We start from the raw sequence: 23,521 nt of genomic DNA on the forward strand, positions 1-23,521 counted from the left end.
CCTCGAGGCCTGGAGTTGGACACCACTGCTTTTTTTTTGCCTGTCCCGTTTGGTTCTTTAGCTGTCATTGATGAGTTGATGACTGAAGGCCAACAAAGATATCCAACAGATTTACTTTACCAAGTGGATCATCACGGCTTTGTCGTATTGATCCATTTGATCAACCTTTGTTGTTATTATTTATTTTATTTAATTTTCAGTAGTTACAAATGGGACAGACATGGCTGGGGAATAGGAAAGGGAGAAAGAAAGATGAAGGAACAGAAAAACAGAGGGGAAGAGGGACAGTGAGAAAGGACACTTAAAAAGAAAATATATCCCAGATCACCTGTTGAGAGAAAAAAAGACCCCTGCTTTTACGTATTTACCACATATTTGTCTAAATTAGGGAACTCTGTCACTGAACTAACACAGCCAACTCCCTCAGCGTGTTTGTAGTCTTGGCTCATATTGCCTTCATATTAAATTATTTTGTGCTTTTTACAGAACTTTTTAAACATTGCACTCAACAACAAACAAATCCTCCCTACGACTGGCCCCCAGGCCGCAAGTTTGAGACCCTGGACTGGACAGAAGCAGTATTTTAGGCTGTAAAAGCAGACAGTATCAGCTTCATGTGCATGTAGGTTCATGCAGCTCAGTCCCAGAACAGGAACAACACATTTAAAATCCAGTCTGTAACAAATGCAAATGTTCATTCATTTCATTTATTTATTCATTTTCAGGCACAACAAATACCTATATTGAACATAAAATACACAAAACAAAAAACAAAACTTGCCTGAAAAAGGAGTGGGACGAAGAAAACTTATTAAATCCCACCCCTATACTCACTCATCAACAAAAAAAACAATAAACTTCCCGCAGCTACGCCCATCATTGCATACAGACCCATCAACAGCCCCGGGCAGATACAAGCATCTAAGCGGCAGCTCGCAACCAACAATTAGAGCCTTCATAACTGAATACAGAATATATAAATTATAAATTGCATTACCACAGGTAACAGGCAGTAATAACTACAAGTAACAAACACACATACATATACATACATATATATCTACACACACATGTACATATATGTACATACATACGCACACTTTATTTTTTATTTTATTTTGGAATCCATACCAGCAATGGTAAGAGAACAGACATTACAGAGCACACTAAAACCCATCATTGAGTATACTGTGACCAGACCAACTGTTTGTAGAGGAATTTAAATCTATGAATATTTTTGCATTGTTTCAATTGTAAACTCAGACTGTCCCAGATTTTCACACCACATACAGACACACAAAAGCCTTTACGGGTTGTTCGAGTTCTGGGTAATTTGAATTCTCCAAAGCCTCTCACATTATAAACCTTTTCTCGAATTTCAAATCTAGTTTGTAAATTTGCCGGTAAAAGTTTAGTAAAAGCTTTATACAAAATTATGGATGTATTGTAATTAACCAGATCCTGGAATTTAAGTAACTTTGCCTGAAGAAAGAGTTTGTGAGTATGATCTAGATAACCAGCCTTGTGAATAATACGCAGTGCTCGTTTCTGTACTGTGACTCATGGATTAGTTGTATTTTTATTTCCCCACACTTCCACACAATATGGAAGATATGGAAGAACCAGGGTACAGTACAGAGTACGAAGTGCATCTTTATCAAGGAATTGTTTCACTTTGTTCAAAACTGCGAGGCTTCTGGAAATTTTGGTTTTTATGTGTCTGACGTGGGGTTTCCATGAAATTTTGTTATCAATTACGACTCCCAAAAATTTGTTTTCACTCACATTATCAATTGGTACACCTTCAATGATAATTGGTAATTCTATATTATATTTTAAATTACCAAAAAACATTGCTTTAGTTTTATTTATATTTAATGATAATTTATTTATGTCCATCCATTTTTTTATTAATTTTAGCTCCCTGTTTACAGTCATTACAAGATCAGTATAATCATCGCTACTGAAAAATATGTTGGTGTCATCTGCGAACAGTATGAGTTTAAGTACTTGAGAAACATCAAAAATATCATTTATGTATACATTGAAAAGTTTTGGTCCCAACACTGACCCTCGGGGAACACCACATGTAATACCAAGTTTCTCTGAATGGTAATGCCCTATGCTAACATATTGTTCCCGACCCGTTAGGTAACTTTTTAACCAGTTACCAGCTTTCCCTCGAATACCATATCTTTCCAATTTATCCAGTAAAATTGAGTGATTGATTGTGTCAAAGGCCTTTTTGAGATCAACAAAAATACCAACTGCATATTTATTTTTATCCAGTGTATCAGTAATTTCTTCTACTGCCTCAATTATCGCCATTGAAGTGGTTCTTTGCGTTCTGAAACCATACTGACCAACATTTATTATTTGATGTTTTTCAAGGAATTTTTCTAATCTTGAATTAAAAAGTTTTTCTAGAATTTTTGAGAATTGAGGCAGTAGAGAAATAGGCCTATAACTGGTAAAACTGTGTTTGTCATTACTTTTATATAGTGGTATTACTTTCGCAATTTTCATTTTTTTTGGAAAACAACCGGACTGAAATGATAAATTACAGATATATGTTAAGGGACTAGCAATATTCAGAATAACCTGTTTAACTACAGACATATTTATGTCATGATAATCCATTGAAGACTTACTTTTACATTTTAATGTGATATTTATTACTTCTTGCTCATTTGTAGCTGAGAGGAACAGTGAAAAGGGATTTGATTTTATATTACTGATATTTTCATTTTTATGACACGGGATGTCCGCTGCTAGTTCAGGGCCAACATTTATGAAGAATTTATTGAACCCATCGACAATATTACTCATGTTGTGATTTTCACCATTTGCATCAGTAAAATATTCAGGATATGATGTTCCAGAAGATCCTTGTTTAATTAAGTTGTTTAACACATCCCAAGTTCCTTTTATATTGTTTTTATTTTCATATAATCTTCTTCTATAATAAAGTTGTTTGCTCGTTCTTATAATATCAGTCAATTTATTTCTATATGCTTTATATCTTTGTTCCACTTCTTTTGTTTTTACTTTGATGAACTGTTTATAGAGATTGTTTTTCTTTTTGCAAGCATTAATAATTCCTTTTGTGAGCCAAGGACTTTTTATCTTTTTTTTCTTTGTCATGTGTTCGTTTACAGGACAATGTTTATTGTACCACATAGTAAAAATATCTAGAAAATTATCATAAGCCTTGTCCACATCTGACTCTTCATACACCGAACTCCAATCTTGTTGTGCTAAATCGAAATTGAAGGCATGAATTGCTTCTTCATTTATTGTTCGCTTTGCTATCATGATCTTGGTATCTATTTTTTTTAAATCACAGTCACACAAAGTAAAAACTGGTAAGTGGTCAGTTATATCACAGACAAGCAGACCACTATTAATTTGGAAATCCATGACATTAGTAAAAATGTTGTCAATAATAGTGGCGCTATGTGATGTTATTCTGCTTGGCTTTGTTATTGTTGGATATAGTGATAAGCTGTACATTGTGTCAGTAAAGTCATCAATGGCTTTTAACCTTGTTGGGTTTAGCAAATCAATGTTAAAATCACCACAGATAAATAGTAATTTTTGGTTCACCGAAGCAAACGTTTTTTCTATCCATTCATTAAAAGTGTCAATACTTGAACTGGGTGTCCGATATATGCAACTTATTATAACATTTCTCTTTTTTTCATTCATAATCTCAATAGTCAAACATTCCAAAATTCCATCAATAGCCATAGACATAGTTGTTACAACATTATATTTTATAGAGTTATGAACATATATAGCAACCCCGCCGCCCGCCTTATTTAATCTATTCATGTATTTTAAATCATATCCATTCAAACAAAAATCTATTCCTTTATCGACATTGAACCAAGTTTCAGTGATGGCTATAACACTAAAGGGGCGAGAAAATTGTTGCAAATAGTCCTTAATGAAATCAAAATTAGAGTACATACTTCTGCTGTTAAAGTGAATTAATGAGAGCTTCCCGTCTAGGTTAATTTCTTTTTCATATTGTTCCTGAGTGAAATAATTACAATTTTTAACAAAAGAAGAGAGAAAGTTACTTTCAGAATCTATTTCTGGATCTATTATATTATGCTCCTTATATTCACAATCTAGATCAATTACTTTCTGTTGAAGAACTAATTTCAACGTGTCCATGTCATTTCCTGGTGTAATTGATACATTGGTGTCAGTTATACTTGTCCAGATCCTCCATGTTCCTCACTATCAGTACTTTTGCCTCTTCTGGTGTCCCGTTTAGCTTAATGAAAATCTTACAGTTTGTTACCCATGTATGTTGTATTTTACCGTTCTTCTTCAGTTGCCTTGCCTTCCTCGCGATGTCTGCGTTTTTTCGTGTCAGATGCTCATTAATGAAAACGTCCGTGCCTTTCAGTTTGCGTCCTTGTTTCAGCAGTGCGACCTTGTTCTTCCGATTGACAAATCTCATAATGATGGCCGGCAGTCTGTCACTCCTCCTGGGCAGTGAGTGACATGCTTCTATGTGCTCCAGGTCCATCTCTATCCCCTTGCTTTGGAGGAAGGACGCCACCTGTTGCTCTACCGAGCGGGTCTCCTCGTCGCTGGGCTCCCCGACGTTCCCGGCCACCGCGCGCGCATATGAGCGCGGCTTGATTTTAATACCGCTGATGACCACGTCGTTCGTACAGGTGTACTGCTCCAGCTCATCCACCCGCCGCTCGAGATCCATGATCCGTCTGTCCTTCTCGGCATTTTGGAGGCGTAGCTGTTTTACCTCCTCCAGAAGCCCCAGAAGCAGCTCCTGCTGCGCCCTGACTGCGGCCACGTCTCCGCACAGCGCTCCGAGGGAGGTTTTAATGTCCTCAACCTCCTCTGGTGTTGATGTTCACATTGACAAGTCAAAAATAGCTTCAAGGGAAGACAGTTACGTTCAGGCCATCAGTCAGGACCAACATATTTAAGGAGTAATGCAGAAAAATAAGAGAATGAATAAAACCACCTGAGGTTACTGTTTTATCGTCTGTAAGATTCTGTTTTCTGTAATAAATAAGTCAAATATTTGGTTAAATATAATACAAGTGAATGTGTTTGATTTCTTTTTTGTTCAGAGCGGATTTTACCACGCGATGTTCAGTTAATAGGAGCTGCTTTTGTCTTTTAAATGTTTCATTTCACTTTCATTTATGTATAAATGCCACTTGTTTTGCACATTTTCAACTCTGTATATTTTATATATTTTATTATTATTATTATTATTGTTGTTGTTGTTGTTGTTGTTGTTGTTGTTGTTGTTATTATTATTATTATTATTTTTACTATTTAATTTGTAAAAATGTGTATACACACACACACACACACACACACACACACACACACGTAGGAAAATATTTAGTATACACATCCAGAAATGCATACACTATTATATATTGTACATATATTTATTAGTTTCAGGTTGGCCATTCTTGTATTTTGCTCGTTTGTGTTGTTGTGTTTGCACATCTCTGTTGCTTGTGGGGCTCGCACACAAGAATTTCACTCGCATGTGCTGTGCCAGTGTGCCTGCACATGTGATGTGACAATAAAAGTGATTTGATTTGATTTGATTTGATTTGAAATGTGTTAATGTTTACACACACGCGCGCGCACACACGCGCCTCGTCTCCTCTGCTGCCCCCTGCAGGCACCAGGAAGCCTCTGCTGAGCCTCCTGCAGCTCAACGTCAAGGTCATCACATTCACCACACCCAACACCGGAAATGCACTTTCATAATTAAATTCCTCTCATTCGTTAAAGCTATTTGACAAGTTACCTGAACATCTTTGCAATTTCCCGTTGCACTGAATTATCGATTAACTATATGATCAGCCTGTAATTGAGTCCAATCGATATTATACTCAGTCTGTTATAGCGCATGGTCTACTTTGTTCTTTAATGACCAAAAACATCATAAACGGCACCTTTAGTGTATTATTTTGAAAGTCCAGGCCGGAACCTCACCTATATCATGTTCTAACCTGACTCAGGTCGATGCTCGGGTGGTGCTGAGGACATCCTGATGGCTGAATGATGGAGTCCGTGCTGCCGTTCCCGTCGGTTTAAGACACCCCGCTCAGGAACACCACCTTTATTCAACTCCATCAGCTCACTCCCGCCCAGGTAACGTCGCGTGACTCTAAGCGGGTTTTATCAGTGCGGTCATCAGTGTCACCTGCAGAGAGACGCGCGTGTCGTTATGGTGATAGGAACCAACAAACGCGAGGACGTAAAGAAGGATGCTGATGCTCGCGTTGGTTTCTGTTAATATGGAGTTAGATTCTTTTTTGTGACCACCGTGGAAATGATGCCACCTGCACACACCTGCAGGAATAAGAGACTGTTTTGGACAATTAACTGTCGTCATTTCCGCCTTTCTGCCTCGACAGTAAACATGGGAGAGCAGAGGTCACATCCTCCAGGCTCTCACATACATCACCAGTCAACTTAAAACAGGTCCCAGCACTGTCTATGATAATGTAATGTAATATGTTGCAGGATGATAGCAGGTATAGTCGACTCTAAACAGTTTTTAAATTAGTTGTAACTGATTATTTTTGAACTGTGATAAATTATTGTTGTTTATATTCACGTATTCATTGTATTAACAAAATAAAGAGGAAATAACACAATAATATTACAGTTATATAATAAAGATCTAACATGGCTCACGTGCACGTACACGCACATGTTTGCAGTTTTTATTGTTTTATTTTGTTATTTAATTGAGTTGTTTTACTATTTTTATCTTTTTAGTTTTTATTTTATTATTATGTTACTGTTGTGTTTTTTGTTTACGTTTAATTTAAATGTCTTTGGGATGTCAGAGATGCATCTCGTCAGTAACAGGAAGTAGAGGATCTCCTTCAAACGGCTTACTCACCAAAAGTCCAAAGTTCAGAAGATTATTGACAAATTTCTTTTACAGTATTTATGAATTCATCATTTTTGCCTCACTTAAGAATTATATGCTGTAAATCTGCTGTTTTCTTGGTGTTGATGACGAACCTTTCGCAGCTGTATTTATGTTTAAGTTGTATTTTTCACGTGCGCAGCGTCATGTTGGCCAGGAAGGGCCTCCTGCCGGACGGCTTCCTGCTGACCCGGCTGGCGGAGGACCAGAACCAGCCAAACCGCAGCCGTTCGAGGTCTCAGAGAGCCCGCTTCATCACCAAGACCGGATCCTGTAACGTGGCTCACAAGAACATCAGGGAACAGGTAGAGCAGCGAGTGTTTGGTTATGATGCGGTTCAGCATGCAATGAAAGCTTCAGATGTGCAGGACTTTTCTGTTTGCTGCTCTGTGGCAGAATGTAGATAAAAAGCTACAGCGGATGGAGGGCGGAGCGTCTGGGAGCTCCACTGCGTTTTTATCTGTTAAACATCCTTTTACTTTGATAAGCCGGAATCCAGAATAAGTTAAATGTTGTTACGGGCGATGGGAAGAAAAGGTCCGGGGGTAGAACGAGGAAAAAGAGAGGACGGTTTGCTGACGGGAGGCTTTGTGGTGTGGTTCAGGGTCGCTTCCTGCAGGACGTTTTCACCACCATGGTGGACCTGAAGTGGCAGCACTCCCTCCTCATCTTCACCTCTGCCTTCCTCTGCTCCTGGATGCTCTTCGCTATGATCTGGTGGCTCCTCGCCTTCGCTCACGGAGACCTGGAGCCCCGCGACCCCAACGGCGAGCCGGGCCCAGTCCCCTGCGTCACAGCCATCCACTCCTTCACCTCTGCCTTCCTCTTCTCCATTGAAGTCCAGGTGAGAGTTGCTTCCTGCTGATGCGGGTGTAGACTTCTGTCTTGTGGTAATCCTGGATGTTTCCCGTCTAGGTGACCATCGGTTTTGGTGGCAGGATGGTGACGGAGGAGTGTCCGCTGGCCATCACCGTGTTGATCATTCAGAACATTTTGGGGCTGATCATCAACGCCGTGATGCTCGGCTGCGTGTTCATGAAGACGGCGCAGGCCAACCGGCGAGCAGAAACACTCATCTTCTCCAAAAACGCCGTCATCGCTCCTCGAAATGGCCGCCCCACTTTCATGTTCAGAGTGGGAGATCTGAGGAAGAGCATGATCATCTCAGCCACCGTCCAGCTGCAGGTGACCTACAACTTCACCTGAGCTCCACATCACGCATACAAAACAAAACAGCCCCAGTAATGCAAACCAATCCTGAAGATACAGACACAAAACTGAAATCTTCTCTTCAGGTGATCCGGCGGACGGTGACGTCAGAAGGCGAGGTGATCCCCGTGTGCCAGCTGGACATCCAGGTGGAGAACCCCCTCAGGAGTAACGGCATCTTCCTGGTGTCTCCCCTGATCATCAGCCACACCATGGAGCGAGGGAGTCCTCTCTACGAGCTGTCTGCCCAGTCACTGGCCTCCGAGGACCTGGAGATCATCGTCATCCTGGAAGGTGAGATCTTTACCTTCCTTTGTATCATCCACCCACTGTTATCATCTTCACTGCCAACACAGAGCAGCTACCTGAACATTGCTCCAACAGAGGTCCATCATCTTGTTAATAACTTTACCTCCTGTCACTGCGTACGACTCTGGATACTGTAGCTCTGGTGAAAAATAGACTTAAATCAGAAGTACCTGACTCCGTGGTATAATTCTCAAACACGTAGCGTAAAGCAGACGACTCGTTAGTTTCAGTCAGGTTTCAGAGCTCATCACAGCACAGAAACAGCTTTAGTGAAGGTTACAAATGATCTTCTTACGGCCTCTGACAGTGGACTCATCTCTGTGCTTGTCCTGCTAGACCTCAGTGCAGCGTTCGATACTGTCGACCATAATATCCTATTAGAGCGATTAGAACATGCTGTAGGTATTACAGGTACTGTGCTGCAGTGGTTTGTATCATATCTATCTAATAGACTCCAGTTTGTGCATGTAAATGGAGAGTCCTCTTCACACACTGAGGTTAATTATGGAGTTCCACAGGGTTCAGTGCTAGGACCAATTCTGTTTACATTATACATGCTTCCCTTAGGCAGCATCATTAGAAGACATAGTATACATTTACACTGCTATGCAGATGACACCCAGCTCTATCTGTCCATGAAGCCAGATAACACACACCAATGAGTTAAACTGCAGGAATGTCTTAAAGACATAAAGACCTGGATGGCCGCTAACTTTCTGCTTCTTAATTCAGATCAAACTGAGGTTATTGTACTCGGCCCTGAAAAGCTTAGAAATATGGTATCTAAGCAGATTCTTACTCTGGATGGCATTACCTTGGCCTCCAGTAACACTGTGAGGAACCTTGGAGTCATGTTTGACCAGGACATGTCCTTCAATGCACATATTAAACAAATATGTAAGACTGCGTTCTTCCATTTGTGCAACATCTCTAAAGTTAGAAATATCCTGTTGTTATGATTTGAATTGAACTTTATAAAGAGTCCTGCAGGCGCCTGCAGCTGTAAAGCGACACTGAATGAATAAAACTTCTGGACTGCATTACAAACAGGTTTTTGACCTTTAACCTTATATCTCCATGCACCCTCTATTTCTTCTTTAAGGTGTGGTGGAGACGACGGGGATCACCATGCAGGCGCGGACCTCCTATATACCCGAGGAGATTCTGTGGGGGAGGCGCTTCGTCTCCATCATCACGGAGGAGGACAGCAGGTACTGTGTCGACTACTCCAAGTTCGGAAACACGGTTCCCGTGCGGATGTCGTCTCTCAGCGCCAAGGAGCTCAACCAAACCAGAGGAGTCCAGGAAGGAGGGTCCGACGTCCAGCTGCAGGGATGGGGGCTGGTTCGAGCCGGCAGAGGGGGGTTCCGCAGAGGAGGGCGGGCCTACGACAGCTCCACGCCTCAGCCCTGGTACGCCCAGTCAGATAAAGCAGAGAAGGAGGTGGAGCAGAAAGGACAGAAAAAGACAGTCCAGTTGGAGGTGATCGGACGGCAGATCGAAGAGGACGCGCTCGGAGAGCTAAGCGACTGAACACAGCGCCCGCTGCTGCACACCCAGGTGAACTGCAGTCATGTGCCTGTTAAAGCAGCGGTCCCCAACCTTATTTGCGTCATGGACCGGTTTATGCCCGACAATATTTTCACGGACCGGCCTTTAAGGTGTCGCGGATAAATACAACAAAATAAAACTAGTACTGAAAAAAAGAAGATTTATTCATAACACTCGTGAAAAGACCCAGGAACACCGAGTAAACGATAAAAACGATAACAAAATAACGCTGGAAACCGATAAAAACCCTGAAAACCAGACATTTCACACCTGAGCCTCTACTCTCGCGGCCCGGTACCAAACGACTCACGGACCGGTACCGAGGCCCGGGGGTTGGGGACCGCTGTGTTAAAGGATGCCGATCTCCCACAATGCAATGCACAAAGGTTTCTCAGAGCTGGAAAACATTAAATATTTGTGTAGAAGACAGAAATGAACATTATTTTAAAAACACTGAATGTTATAGATGGAACACATGCTGTCGAAGCTCCTGTTAGTGATATTACGCATTAGAAATGTACGTTTACCGCATACAACAGACACAGGAAACTGACCACAACATGGTTTTTGTGTCCATCGTGTTCATGCTGACTATTTTAATAGACTTAACCCTGCTGAGATTTTAGGACACACTTAGCTTGTTGTCTCCTTTCATGTCCTCGTGCTTGTCTCCTCCTTTAGTTCTAAATGATTTAACAGTCACATTAAACCCTGTGTGTGTGTAAGTACTGTACACTGTAGACAAAGACACTCCCGTGAGTGCTGAGGTTTGTAGCACATCTCCTGCTGCTTTAGATCTCTTCTGTAGGGCTTGGATATGTATTTCAATATTTGTGATGTTTAATAAATATGTTTTTTTATCATCCTTTGAAGTGCAGGTCAAGCTTTATTTTGAAAGGATTTCAGGGCAGATTCCAGGTCCTTCCTGTGAAGAAATAACCGCTTTGTCTTAAGATATCATCTGAGACTCGTGTTGAGCTGGGCTTTCAGTTAGTGTAATACCACTCTGTAACACTAGATGGTGCAATAGACCAGTGAGACAGCAGCACACACGATGCATGATGGAAGGTTCAGAGTACGAAGGGAAATTATTCATTTAATACTTACAAACGAAGTGATTTGTATGTACTCACGTTTGTGCTCCGACCCTCACATGAATATATACGTGTATATATGTGATCTACTCCACGACAGAAGTAATCAGTGAGATGCTGTAAGATGAAACCGCAAGGAGCAGAACCCTCCACGGAGAAGGAGACTACTCCAAGATCAAGGTAGCACAGAGGAAAAGTAGCCGACTATCGAATTTGGAGAAAGGTGCGATGTAGGAGGTGCCTACGCAGTACAGCAAGCAGCAGCGGTTTTTGATACGGGCGGTTGCCCGGGGCGGCATCGTGGTCGAGACGACGAGGCTCCAGCTACAGCAAGTAAACAAACAATAAATATAAGAGGAGTAAGAAAATAAATCGACACTTTAGGACTCGGGGTAAAGGATCAATAACAATTTAAAATTATAATTTACAGTTCGATGATTTAAAGTCTCACACAACCCGTTGAAAGGGGCGGGGCCTGCTGCTTCCAGATAGAGCACATCTCATTTATAATGATGTAAATCCAAGGGGGATTTGTGTTCATGCTGGAGTGCAAAATTAAAACCAAGATGGACAAGAAAAGTTCAAAGCCAAATTTGACAGAGTAGAAAAGCGTGTGTAAAAAGGCTGTGACCATTGCAGTGTTCACAGTGTGTTAGATGGAGGAGTTGTACAGGGAGCCACAGGCAGGAATGATTTCCTGTGTCGTTCCGTACTGAGCGTGCTCCTGTGACCAGCCAGCACGTCATGGAGTAGGTGGGAGGTGTTATCCAACATTGTCTTTATCTTGGACAACATCTGCCTCTCAGACACCACCCTAACAGAGTCCAGCTCCATCCCCACAACATTACTGGCCTTGTGGATCAGTTTATTTAGTCTGCTGGCGTCTGTGACCCTCAACCTGCTGCCCCAGCATGCAGCAGCAGAGAGGATCGCACTGGCCACAACACAGATACAACAAGATAACATTAATTAGTAGTGATAGTGAAAACTTCTGTTTACGTTTGTTAGTCACTTGGCTATGATAGTAAACAGTAGACACCAATGTAGCTTACTGAAGGGAGTCACGCCCAGAGGGAGTGTTCACCCGGGGCGCCAAACAGGCTAGGACCGCCACTGACAGCAAGCTGCCCATACCTGAGGCCTTGGAAAGTGCCAAGCGGGGCCAATATGAGGACAGCACCACCAAGGCTGGAGACAGAGCAATACTGCAAGAGCGTACGGGAGAAGGACGCAACCATAACAGCAATACTCAGTGGCTACTGGATCTAAGAGCAGACCACAGCAACCTCCCCACCCAGAATGGCTTACTGAACGGCGGACAGTCCAGATCCTCAGGGACCCCCAGAAGGAACCAGTCCCATCCAACTACTGGCCAGTAACCTGCCTCAGTACCAGGTGGAAGCTCCTGTCAGGCATCATAGCGGCTAAGATGAACAGGCACATTCAATTCAATTCAATTTTATTTATATAGCGCCAAATCACAACAACAGTTGCCTCAAGGTGCTTTATATTGTACAGTAGATCCTACAATAATAGATACGAGCCTATGAGCAGCACTTTGGCGACAGTGGGAAGGAAAAACTCCCTTTTAACAGGAAGAAACCTCCAGCAGAACCAGGCTCAGGGAGGGGCGGGGCCATCTGCTGCGATTGGTTGGGGTGAGAGAAGGAAGACAGGATAAAAGACATGCTGTGGAAGAGAGACAGAGGTTAATAACAGATATGATTCAATGCAGAGAGGTCTGTTAATACATAGTGAGTGAGAAAGGTGACTGGAAAGGAAAAACTCAATGCATCATGGGAATCCCCCGGCAGCCTACGTCTATTGCAGCATAACTAAGGGAGGATTCAGGGTCACCTGGTCCAGCCCTAACTATATGCTTTAGCAAAAAGGAAAGTTTGAAGCCTAATCTTGAAAGTAGAGATAGTGTCTGTCTCCTGAATCCAAACTGGAAGCTGGTTCCACAGAAGAGGGGCCTGAAAACTGAAGGCTCTGCCTCCCATTCTACTTTTAAATACTCTAGGAACAACAAGTAGGCCTGCAGAGCGAGAGCGAAGTGCTCTAATAGGGTGATATGGTACTACAAGGTCATTAAGATAAGATGGGGCCTGATTATTTAAGACCTTGTATGTGAGGAGCAGGATTTTGAATTCTGGATTTAACAGGAAGCCAAAACAGGAGAAATCTGCTCTCTCTTTCTAGTCCCTGTCAGGACTCTTGCTGCAGCATTTTGGATTAGCTGAAGGCTTTTCAGGGAGTTTTTAGGACTTCCTGATAATAATGGCTTAATACACAAGTGGGGCACAGAAAGGAATTGGCAGGAATACCAGTGGAGCGAATCATCAACTACTGGTAGAGAGAGCACTCACCCAAGACTGCAAGACTAGGCTGACCAACCTGTGCACTGCCTGGATTACAAGAAGGCCTATGACTCAATGCCCCACACCTGGATCCTGGACAGCCTGGAACTATACAAACCAGCAGGACCCAAGAGCCTTCATCAGGAACTCAATGGGGATGTGGCGGACAACACTAGAGGCCAACTTCAAGCCCATAGCATAAGTCAGCATCAAATGTGAGATCTACCAAGGAGATGCTCTGTCCCCACTGCTGTTCTGCATGGGCCTGAACCTCTATAGACTGGCTCCGTATATCTTCAGTGTTGTCCCATGAAAAGATAAAACAAAATATCTACAAAAATGTGTGGCGTGTACTCACCTTTGTGACATACTGTTTATATAAGCTCGATGACTAATAAACAGCTGGTCATCGTTATCAAAAGTTATTGCAGTTTGAATGCTGTTATTAAGAGTGTTTGAAGTCATCACCAGTGCAGCGCACATTCAACACATCACGGAGCTCATCTATAAATCAGAGTTTATGCTTGTGGATCATGAGAATAATCTCCCTCCACAGAGGGACTATGTAACTGGCGGATGAATCTATGTGTTTTTGTTTGTTCTTTAAAAAAAAGAAGCAACACAGTTTTTTAAATATTTTTTTCTCTCGTATTTATTGTTCAATTTGCAGAATAAGAAGTGAGAAATCAGCTGACAAGGTGAAAAAGCTGTTTTTATTTTTTTACATTTGCTTTAGTTCGTGTTAGCTTTGAAAGATGAAATCATAGGCTGTATATAAAAGATGGATGTCGCTGGAGTGACGTCACCTGCTGGTTAGTGAGGGCCTGTTTGTGACGGTTCAGTCACAGAAACTCCTCCTGCTCCTCTGCGACTCTAACAGGACCAAGTTCGTGTTTTATTTTAGAAAGTTTTAGACCTGAACCTGCGACAGAGACCATTAGCGAGTTTACTGAGCTGAGATCGGCTGAGCAGGACGCTCATTTTCTCCGGACCAGAGGAGGCGCCCCCTGCTGGTCATTAGAAAGAGCAGGTTGAAGGACTTTAGCTGTTCAGACATCCATCGACTTTATACAATCTGTGGCTGAAACACTGACATGCTGCTTCACATCCAGCACCACCAGACACTCAGCAGAGACCCCAGCAGAGCCACCAGGGGCGTGACCGCGGTGCAAGCGGTGCCGGAGTTGCACAGGTTGCTGCTGCAGCATCGGTACGTGAAGGCGGAGATGGCCGGGAACATCTGGCTGAGGCGGGAGTTATCGCAGTCCGTGTACCTGATGCACTGACGGATGGTCTTCCCACCTGGAAAACCAAACACACGCACAGATATCTGATTGGCTGACAGAGAAAATTCTGAGTGGAGCTGAAAAAGAAAAGTGCGTCCTTCATTTTTAAGATTTAGCATCAAAGTAAAATGAGCCGACTCAGCACTAATAACACAGGAGTCATAGCTCTGAGCTAATCTGGCCAGTCTCTGAACCACGAAGCTAACAGGAAGTGGTCAACTCTGGGTTAAACTGACCTCTCTCACTCAGAGAGATGCACGAGTCCTCATACGTGCACTCCTGGACGTCCTGGCAGCGTCCGGTGTAATCCTGGCACTTATAGCAGCGAAGCCCAGAACCTGAAGGAGAACGAGGAGAACGAGGAGAAGGAGGAGCGAGATTTATCGTTTTGGAAACAACACGTCAGGTTTTCATGTTCTTACTACCTATTTATTCACCAATTCATTAATTATATATGAAATATATTGAATAAATACACAAATCATCATTTGACTGAAATCCCCTAAAACATCTTCCAAAGAGAAAATCCCACAGACTGTATATAAAGATGGACAAAGCTTCTAGGGCTGACAAGTGAAGCCTGCATTACTTCTAATGTCCAGCAGGGGGCGGCGCCTAGAAGTGTGTTTGGACACAAGTGTGAGAGAAAGGTCGAGTCAGTGTGTTTTTATGGTTAAGAGTTTATAGTGTTGTGGAGTCTGTGCCACCTCTGACAGCGATGGCGAAGCGATCTACTGACCTGCTTATGTGGAGGTGTGGTAGCACCACGACGGGCAGAGCACCGCCACCTAGTACCTGAATCCACGAGTCTGAGCTCTCAGAGCCGAAATGTCCTTCAAATCGACCTTTACTCATTCCAGACTCACAAAACTGAACAAATAAAACAATTTAAAACCAAAAGCAGCCTCGACGCCCTGATGACGTGCAGGACAGATGTGATCTGCATACACAGATACACAACACTGAAACACTACCGACCCTGCAGCCGGGCGCACAGCGTTTCTGACTTATAAATAAAACCATTTATTGAGGCAGCGCTCGTCCTGTGAGCGACACGGCTGACGTGATCCCAGCTCACGCTGTCGGCCTATCAGAGCTTTGTCCATAATGATCGAACACAGCAGTGTTTCTGACACCTTTACGTGTCCCCCTTTATTATTTAAAGAAAACGCTGAAGCTGTACTCATATATATATCACATATATCCAGTCTACACTTGTATACCTGCTCCACAGTTTCCCAGGTTGTTGCACTTCACTTGTTTGTATTATTTCATTATTTCTGTTGCTTTAATGGGAAACCGGGACCGTGGGTACGTAGCTTCGTCTCACCTCATGTAAACATGAGAATGACAACAAAGCTTTCTTGAATCACTGATATTCTCAGCAGAACATTTGGAATTATCCTCCACATGAGAGCAGGATCAACACCGGCAGATTCACTTCATTCATACTCAGGTCCAGTACTGACTTTTTCTCCTCTGGTAAAAACGATTAAATCTAGTTAAAGAAAAAATATTTGAAACATGGAAAAGCAGAATTCAGCCCCAGAGTTTTTACTTTAATCGTTTACAGCAGGAAGTGATCTGGGAGGTGACCGTCAGCCTCTGAATGGATCAGCAGGTGTCTTACAGCGATCGTGGCTTCACACTCTTTCTAACCGCTATGAATCCTTCTGGCTGGTTTACGGCGAGGAGGAACTCGGACTCACCCACGCGAAGCGTCCCGAAGCAGAGCAGCAGCAGCAGCAGCTTCATGTCGTCTTCTCCCTGCAAACGAGAAGCAGAGCTGAAGTCAAAGCGGCGCCCGAGTCCGATCTGTTCCTCCGCCAACCCAAACTGAGAAACACTCTTTGTCCAGCGGACCACAAAGACTCGCTGTCTGCCTCCCCCCCTCCGACAGCCTCCAGCCTCCGCCTCCCTCTGAGTCTCATCATGGATGTGTGTACGCCGTCCCCCCAGTGAAATCTAAATTACTCCTGTGTTATAACCTGCAAACATCTGAGAGCACCACAGGCGCTCCTTCTGCTTTTATTTCATCCACAGATGTGTCTGAAACGTCCTCCTCTGCTGAAGCTCTGCGCTCGGTGGACGTGCCACACCCGGACGGCTCATCATCTTCCCCTGAACCCTGTGAAGCACCTATTGTGCCTGAACTGAGTCACACTGAAAGCAAAAGTAGAAAGCACAAAGGTCAAAGGTAACGAGTGTGACCTGAAAGCTTCACCCTGATGATGTCAGGTCGCAGTGCTCCCTCTGTACAGAGTCAGGATGCTGCAGGAGAGGACGGCTTCAAATTACACGACCTTCGCGTGTCCAGTCAGCAAGCAGGAAGTGAGACGATGATTCAAATGGATCCCCGTGTGAGCCGCAGTCACTCCGTCTACAGCCCGTCCTCCCCGCCGGGCCGTGGGAGGAAGCGGTGTTGGTTTGGCATGCGAGTCTGTTTGTAGCTGCAGACGCCTCGGAGGCACCAGAGGCTCGCGCCGACCGAGTCACCGCATCCCAACCTTTAACACAAGGCCACTTTTCAACCCTGCGAACACCCCGACGCAGGACAGCTTTTAAAAAGTGTGGAAGCAAAGAACGAGCTACAAGCGGAGAGAGATCGAGCTCAGGAAGCACATGTGAGGGAGCCAATCCGTGTTTGACGCTCTTTAACGACGGTTTGGACTCAGCGGGAGACGTCCACCAATAAGACTGAGGCCTGTCATGAAATCAATATCCTCAGTATCCTTATTTTCCTATCAGATTGTTTTATGTACTTTAATAATGACGGCTTGTAGAGCAAGGCCACTGTTGACTCACAAGGTGCTCAGCAGACGGAAGAACAGGAAGTCTTAGTGCACAGGTGTATTAACAGATAAGACACAATATAAGCAACGTTTGAAACTGTGACGTCTGAAGTACAGAAATAACATCATATAAGACACGTGGAGCTAAAAATGTTGGAGCTGGCGTTTGAGCTGTGCAGGGGTCTCTCCGGAAGATGATTGAAGACAAAGAAATATAAATGTTTTAACACTAAGAGTCGGTTTCCTCTGTTCTGTCACGGGGACAAAAGAATCGGGTTAACATGGGGACGAACTGCACACCGCGCCTCGTTTACTGATGTCGACGTGCAAACAGAAAAATGAGTTTATTCAATATAATAATGAATTAAATGTATAGAAGGTGTGCGTTTGTAAATCAGAGTCGTTGGGAACCAGCAGCGTGTGCTGCCTGCACTCAGCCCCGCCCCCTTCCTCTCTGTGAAAGCAGTGATGATGAGGAGAGAGAGAAACCTGCAAGAAAGGAAGCGATGGGATGTGAAGCCAGAAGAGGCTCTCCACAGGAAGAAATGGTAAATGAATAAGTAGATTTTTGACTGAGATGAAATAATCTAAAAAGAAGAAGAAAAGCGGTGAAGGATCATGTGATCTGGTTTTGTTTCTAAAGACGTGGCCGGGCTGCAGCGTCCAGCATCCAGGTCTGCGTCCGTTTCACTGCAGAAAAGCAGGAAATAAGTGAAAGGACCCAAAGTTCCTGTGCGCCGTTCTGACGTCACAATAGACGTAAAAGAAACATGGCTGCCACTTTTACACAGGTTACCTTAGACAGAAAGTCCGGTTTCTGACCTGTTTGACAGCCTTAAAGGGGTCAGAGGTCACAGGAGTGTGATCAGTTTATGTGCTCAATCGTTACTTCACAGAACAGAGAGCGTCCTGTTGGCTGGGCCTGGGGACACACAGAGGCTCCATTATGGTGTGGGTGTCCATCTTTAGTCCTCCTCACACCAATCCTCGGCTGGCAGCTTCGAGTGGCTTCAGTCAAAACGAGTGTTTGGACAAAGGCGTGTGTGCAGCTTCAGGCGGCAGCTGGACGTCGCACAGTCGCCCCTCTAAGAGCGGTGCCGCGCCGTGTGCCACGACCCCCAACCCTCCCGAGCTGCCTTACACGATAGCGTCCGCGCCGCTGTTTCCAGCAGAGGTTGGAGTCATGCATTGAGCTGCAGCTGAAGAAAAGCGGCGCTCCCAGGACTCTGCGTCAGAATCTGTGTAATAAATACCTGCAGTGGTGTCAGGCGTCCATCGTTTAAGTACAGTCTACATTTAGCTCCCCTCTGGTGTCTGACTGCAGGTGATGTCAGCAGCTGCAGACAAAGCGCGCTTCATTCGCTGACAAAGACGTCACAGTGAGCCGGCGTCCAGTCGCTCTCTGACTGGCTGACAGCAGCGGCTCTGGCTCCTCTGACGTGGAAGCGCTGGCAGCGTCCGGTCGCTTCCTGCCCGCCCGGGAGCGGCCGGACAGCTCGGCAGGAAAGCTGCTTTCTCTGTTTCCAGGAGACGGAGAAATACTCCAAAAAATCCAGGACAGAAACTCAGTGCTCTGACCCTTCACCTCCTGCTGGGTGCTGTATATTAAAGATGGAAGTCTCTGTAGTTTTTTTCTTTCACAGAGAACAAAGATGCTTAACTTTGCTTTTAATGGGATTCTGAAGTCAGTGAAAGAGTGGGTCATACATGGGCAATTTCAACGGGCCATTACTTTGAAAGGCAAAATCAAGGCGACTTGAAATTGACTTGATATCCCCGTGATAGTGTACACTGTTGATCTAGAGGGAAATTATCCCGTGGAAACAGCAATTTATTTTTAAAACATTCTGAAATAATTGAAAGACTATATCACATATGGGCAAATTCGACGGGCCATTAATTTGAAAGGCAAAATCAGAGCAACTTGAAATTTACATGGTTTTACTGTCGGGTTGGATACTGTTGATCTAACATGGATTCATCCTGTGGAAACAGCAAATTTCAATTTAAGAGCATTTTGAAATCATTAAAAGAGTAAGTCATATATGGGCAATTTGAAAAGGCTTTTATTTTGGAAAGCAACATCAGACTAACTTGATATTGACATGGTGTCACTGTGGGGTTGGATACTGTTGATCTAAAGTGGAATTACCCTGTGGAAACACCAATTTTCATTTTTAGAGCATTCTGAAATCACTGAAAGTTAGTGTCAAAGCTGCCGAGGCGAGCCGTGTGGTGTTGGAGGAAAGGAGGCCCCAAAATGCAGGTGATGAATGATGATTCGAGTGATGTTTATTTACAGGGTGGTGTAGTGGCAAACAGGCAGCGAGGGATGAGAGGGAACTAAAGAAACCTAAACTGGATAAACTAAATAACAAACCTGAGATGATACCGGAGAGCCGCAGACGAGGAACAGGACACCGTGAAACACAGACAAACCGGCAACAGGCAGGAGAACACACAGGGCTTAAATACACACAGCAGTGATCAGGGGATGAGAGACAGGAGGGCAACACAGCTGGAAGAAGTCAGCGCTGACGGGACGGAGGAAACGGAATCTGAACACACTCACATGAGACGGGGACCTTCAGAATAAAACAGGAAGCTCAGACACAGAGAACCAGACAAGAGACAGAACTAAACAGACAGATTCACAAGCAGACAGAAGTGGGACCAGGGAAACCTAACAAATGGCAAATCATAACGGAGTACATAATCAGAATAAACAAAAGCATAAAGAAACAAAACACTGAGTCGGCAGACTCAGGACCATGACAGTTAGGTCTTAAATGGGCAATTTGAAAAGGCTTTTATTTTGAAAGGCAAAATCAGACTGATTTGATATTGATATGGTATCACTGTGGGTTTGCTTACTCTTGACCCAGATGGAAATTATGCAGTGTAAACAAGAATTTGTCTTTTTAGAGAAATCAGAATTCATTGAAAGATTATTTCCCGTGTGGGCAATTTGAAAGGGCTCTTATTTTGAAAGGCAAAATAAGAACGATTGATATCCGGTTGTTCAGTCTGACGTCACTAGCCGTGTCTGGGCCTAAACTCCGCTGCAGGTCCATATATCAAACGATCACTGTGGCATTACTGAGAGTTGAAAAACTGTCTAAAGTCTTTCATCTTTAATAAAATGATCAGCGTTCTGCTCTACCAGGTGTAACAATTGAGTTTAACATCCAGGCATCCATGAAAACGGAATTTATGACATTTAACGGAGTTAGAAGTTAGCAGGGAGTTAGCTCGCTAGCTTCTATCTAAATACAATATAGCATGTCCTGACTGCGGGGTTTTGGAAACAAATTCAAACGTACAGCTCTGTTATCACTTCCAGCATAAATGAAGACAGAAAACTAAACAGCAGTGATGTTTGTAGGGTTACTGAAGTTGGGCTAGCTGGTATATAATGATGTGCTACGTGACCGCTAGCGACACAGCTATGTTAGCATAATATAAACAAGCTAACTTTTTTCCACTCCATAAAAGTTACCGTGAGTGTTCTCGGTGGTCAGGAACAAATGTAATCGCATGGCAGGATGCTGTAAAAGGACCAAACTTCAGCCAGGAGAACAACTGAGATAATCCATCCACAATACGAGGTTAGTCATTCATATACTGCTGCATGGGCTGTAGTTACATCCTAAGGTTTTAAAAACTGAGCTTAAATAAATGATTAGTGGTAACAAAAGCCGAGGGAGGTCAACAGTGATCACTGACTGTTTTAGGAGCTTTTTGAGATCAAATAGAAGAAAATACAAAACATTAAACATGTTAACAACACAAAAGCCATATTAAACGCAGACTGCTTTAGACCCGGAAGTAGGATTCGTCGTGTCATCACTGAACAACCGGATTGACATGGTATCACTATGGGGTTGTATAATGTCAATATAGACTGCGACTAGTCTGTGGAAACGTGAATTTTCCATTCTGAATTAATTGAAAGAGTAGTTCAAAAATAAACATTCAGAGGGCTTTTACTTTGAAATCCAAAAGGAGATGGCTTTAATATTGACATGTTGCTACTAGAATAGTAGGGTATGTCATTTGTATCCAGCATTAGAGTGTTCAAACAAGACTAACTGATATTTGTGAATGTGCTCTTAATTTACTGGAAGTTGGCTTTTATTTAGAAGTCATGCTTCAGGAGTGCCTTTAATACCATCCAGTCCCGTCTGCTTCAGGAAAAACTGAACAGGATGGAGGTGGACCCCTGCCTGGTGGCTTGGATCTCCGACTACCTCACCGACAGACCACAGTACGTCAGGCTGAAGGACATCACGTCTGACACTGTGGTCAGCAGCACAGGAGCACCACAGGGAACTGTGCTGTCCCCTCTTCTCTTCACCCTGTACACCTCTGACTTCTGCTACAACTCTGAATTATGCCACATTCAGAAGTTTGCAGATGACACAGCCATCATGGGGTGTATCTGGGATGATCAGGAAGAGGAGTACAGAAGTCTGGTGAGGAACTTTGTCGCATGGAGTCACACAAACCACCTGCAACTCAACACCTCAAAGACTAAGGAACTGGTTGTGGACTTCGGGAGGTCCAGAGAAGGTCCACTGCCGGTTCAGATAGAGGGGGAGGAGGTGGAGGTGGTCAACAAGTACAAGTACCTCGGGCTGTGGGTGGACAATAAACTGGACTGGTCATGCAACACAGAGCACCTGTATAAAAAAGCCCAAAGCCGACTGTACTTCCTCAGGAGGCTGAGGTCTTTTAACATCTGCAGGAAGCTCCTGAGGATGTTTTACCAGTCGGTGGTTGCTGGAGTACTTTTCTATGCTGTGGTGTGCTGGGGGAGCAGCACAGCAAAGAAGGACTCATCCAGGCTGGAGAAACTGATCAGGAGGGCTAGCTCTGTGGTCGGCATGAAGCTGGACACTCTGGTGACAGTGGCAGAGAAAAGGACATTAAAGAAACTGCTGGACATTATGAACAATGCTGGACATCCTCTGCACACGGCCATTAACAACCAGAAGAGTCTGTTCAGTGACAGGTTGCTTCTCCCAAAGACAAGAACTAACAGACTTAAAAACTCCTTTGTCCCACACGCCATCAGACTGTTTAACTCCTCCCTGGAGGGGAGAGGGAGGGGAAACAGGAGGACAAAGGAGGGAACAACTAAGCTGTAGTGCCTCTGCACCTCACTGTGCAATACCTTTTGTAAATAGTCAACAGTGCAATAGACTCAATACTTGAAATGTGCAATTCACTTGTATTTTTATTTTTATTCAACTGCCGCAGCTGAGTGCAGGAAGCAGAGGTGAGCTGTGGCTCACCGACAAACCGGAAAACACACACACGCACGCACCCACGCACACACACACATTTTCATATCTTAGTGACGACATCTTTTTGACATAACCCTTCCCTAGCTGATTGCCCAACCATCCAAAACCAGTGCCTGGCCCTCAGCTTGAACTCTGACCCTGACACTGCAGTTTGAGTGTGAAAGACGGCTCGTGGGGACGGAACTGTTGGTCCCCATAAACTTCCAATGTTTGGTCCCCACAAAGATATGTAAACACGGAGACTCACACACTGAGTTCACGTAAAATGCTCACCTGTAGATCCCGATGACGTTTCAGCAGCTTGCAGTGACGTAGTGGCAGTTGTCTGAGTGCGCACACGATAATTAGCCGAGCGCTCGCGACGCAGATCTGTCCGCAGTACAACGGTCGTCAGCGAGTAAAATGACATCATTGTGCAGTCAGTCCTAACGGTTCACAGCCCCGCGGCATTATGGGAAATGCAGTTCCGGGTAATTACAACACTGAAAAAGGTTTTTCTTATTTTTGTGGCTTTAAACAAACAAATAAAGAAGATGCGTCGTCTTTGCTTCATTTGCTCTTTTTACTAGTTTATAAATATTTATTTTAAACTAATTACGGAAAACTTCAGCTAACGCCATCATCTGATCAGTTCATCCAAACAATAATAATCACCTACA

General features: G+C 43.7%; 2 protein-coding genes across 3 annotated transcripts; one reads left to right on the forward strand and one right to left on the reverse strand.

Moving 5' to 3' along the window:
• The first annotated feature begins 5,675 nt into the window (after nt 1–5,675).
• kcnj11l (potassium inwardly rectifying channel subfamily J member 11, like) lies at nt 5,676–10,204 on the forward strand. Its single transcript, XM_004571492.4, has 6 exons — nt 5,676–6,162; nt 7,095–7,257; nt 7,557–7,796; nt 7,868–8,137; nt 8,248–8,455; nt 9,573–10,204. Exons 2-6 carry the CDS (start codon nt 7,099–7,101, stop codon nt 10,001–10,003), a joined length of 1,308 nt encoding a protein of 435 aa, XP_004571549.1. The 5' UTR covers nt 5,676–6,162; nt 7,095–7,098; the 3' UTR covers nt 10,004–10,204.
• Nucleotides 10,205–14,100: 3,896 nt separating this feature from the next.
• On the reverse strand, nt 14,101–23,294 carry cd59b (CD59 molecule (CD59 blood group) b). 2 transcript variants are annotated; one of them, XM_076886973.1, is made up of 4 exons: nt 23,136–23,294; nt 16,471–16,528; nt 14,998–15,099; nt 14,101–14,777 (listed from the first exon to the last, which is right to left on the reverse strand). In XM_076886973.1, exons 2-4 carry the CDS (start codon nt 16,514–16,516, stop codon nt 14,578–14,580), a joined length of 348 nt encoding a protein of 115 aa, XP_076743088.1. In that variant the 5' UTR covers nt 16,517–16,528; nt 23,136–23,294; the 3' UTR covers nt 14,101–14,577. The 2 variants fall into 2 exon arrangements, with proteins under 2 accessions (XP_076743088.1, XP_004571550.1); XM_004571493.6 differs by lacking the exon at nt 23,136–23,294 and adding an exon at nt 19,934–20,103.
• Between the last annotated feature and the right edge of the window lie 227 nt (nt 23,295–23,521).

The sequence above is a fragment of the Maylandia zebra genome, linkage group LG7 (assembly GCF_041146795.1).
Source record: "Maylandia zebra isolate NMK-2024a linkage group LG7, Mzebra_GT3a, whole genome shotgun sequence".
Classification (NCBI taxonomy): Eukaryota; Metazoa; Chordata; class Actinopteri; order Cichliformes; family Cichlidae; genus Maylandia; species Maylandia zebra.

What these genes read in the sequence shown, in the direction of transcription:
- kcnj11l (XM_004571492.4), top strand. Translation starts at nt 7,099, where the DNA reads ATGTTGGCCAGGAAGGGCCTCCTGCCGGACGGCTTCCTGCTGACCCGG. An exon ending in ACAAGAACATCAGGGAACAG is followed by an intron (nt 7,258 to 7,556) that starts GTAGAGCAGCGA and finishes GGTGTGGTTCAG; the next exon opens with GGTCGCTTCCTGCAGGACGT. An exon ending in TCTTCTCCATTGAAGTCCAG is followed by an intron (nt 7,797 to 7,867) that starts GTGAGAGTTGCT and finishes TTTCCCGTCTAG; the next exon opens with GTGACCATCGGTTTTGGTGG.
- cd59b (XM_076886973.1), bottom strand. Translation starts at nt 16,516, where the DNA reads ATGAAGCTGCTGCTGCTGCTGCTCTGCTTCGGGACGCTTCGCGTGG. An exon ending in CTTCGGGACGCTTCGCGTGG is followed by an intron (nt 15,100 to 16,470) that starts GTGAGTCCGAGT and finishes GTTCTCCTTCAG; the next exon opens with GTTCTGGGCTTCGCTGCTAT. An exon ending in CATCTCTCTGAGTGAGAGAG is followed by an intron (nt 14,778 to 14,997) that starts GTCAGTTTAACC and finishes TTGGTTTTCCAG; the next exon opens with GTGGGAAGACCATCCGTCAG.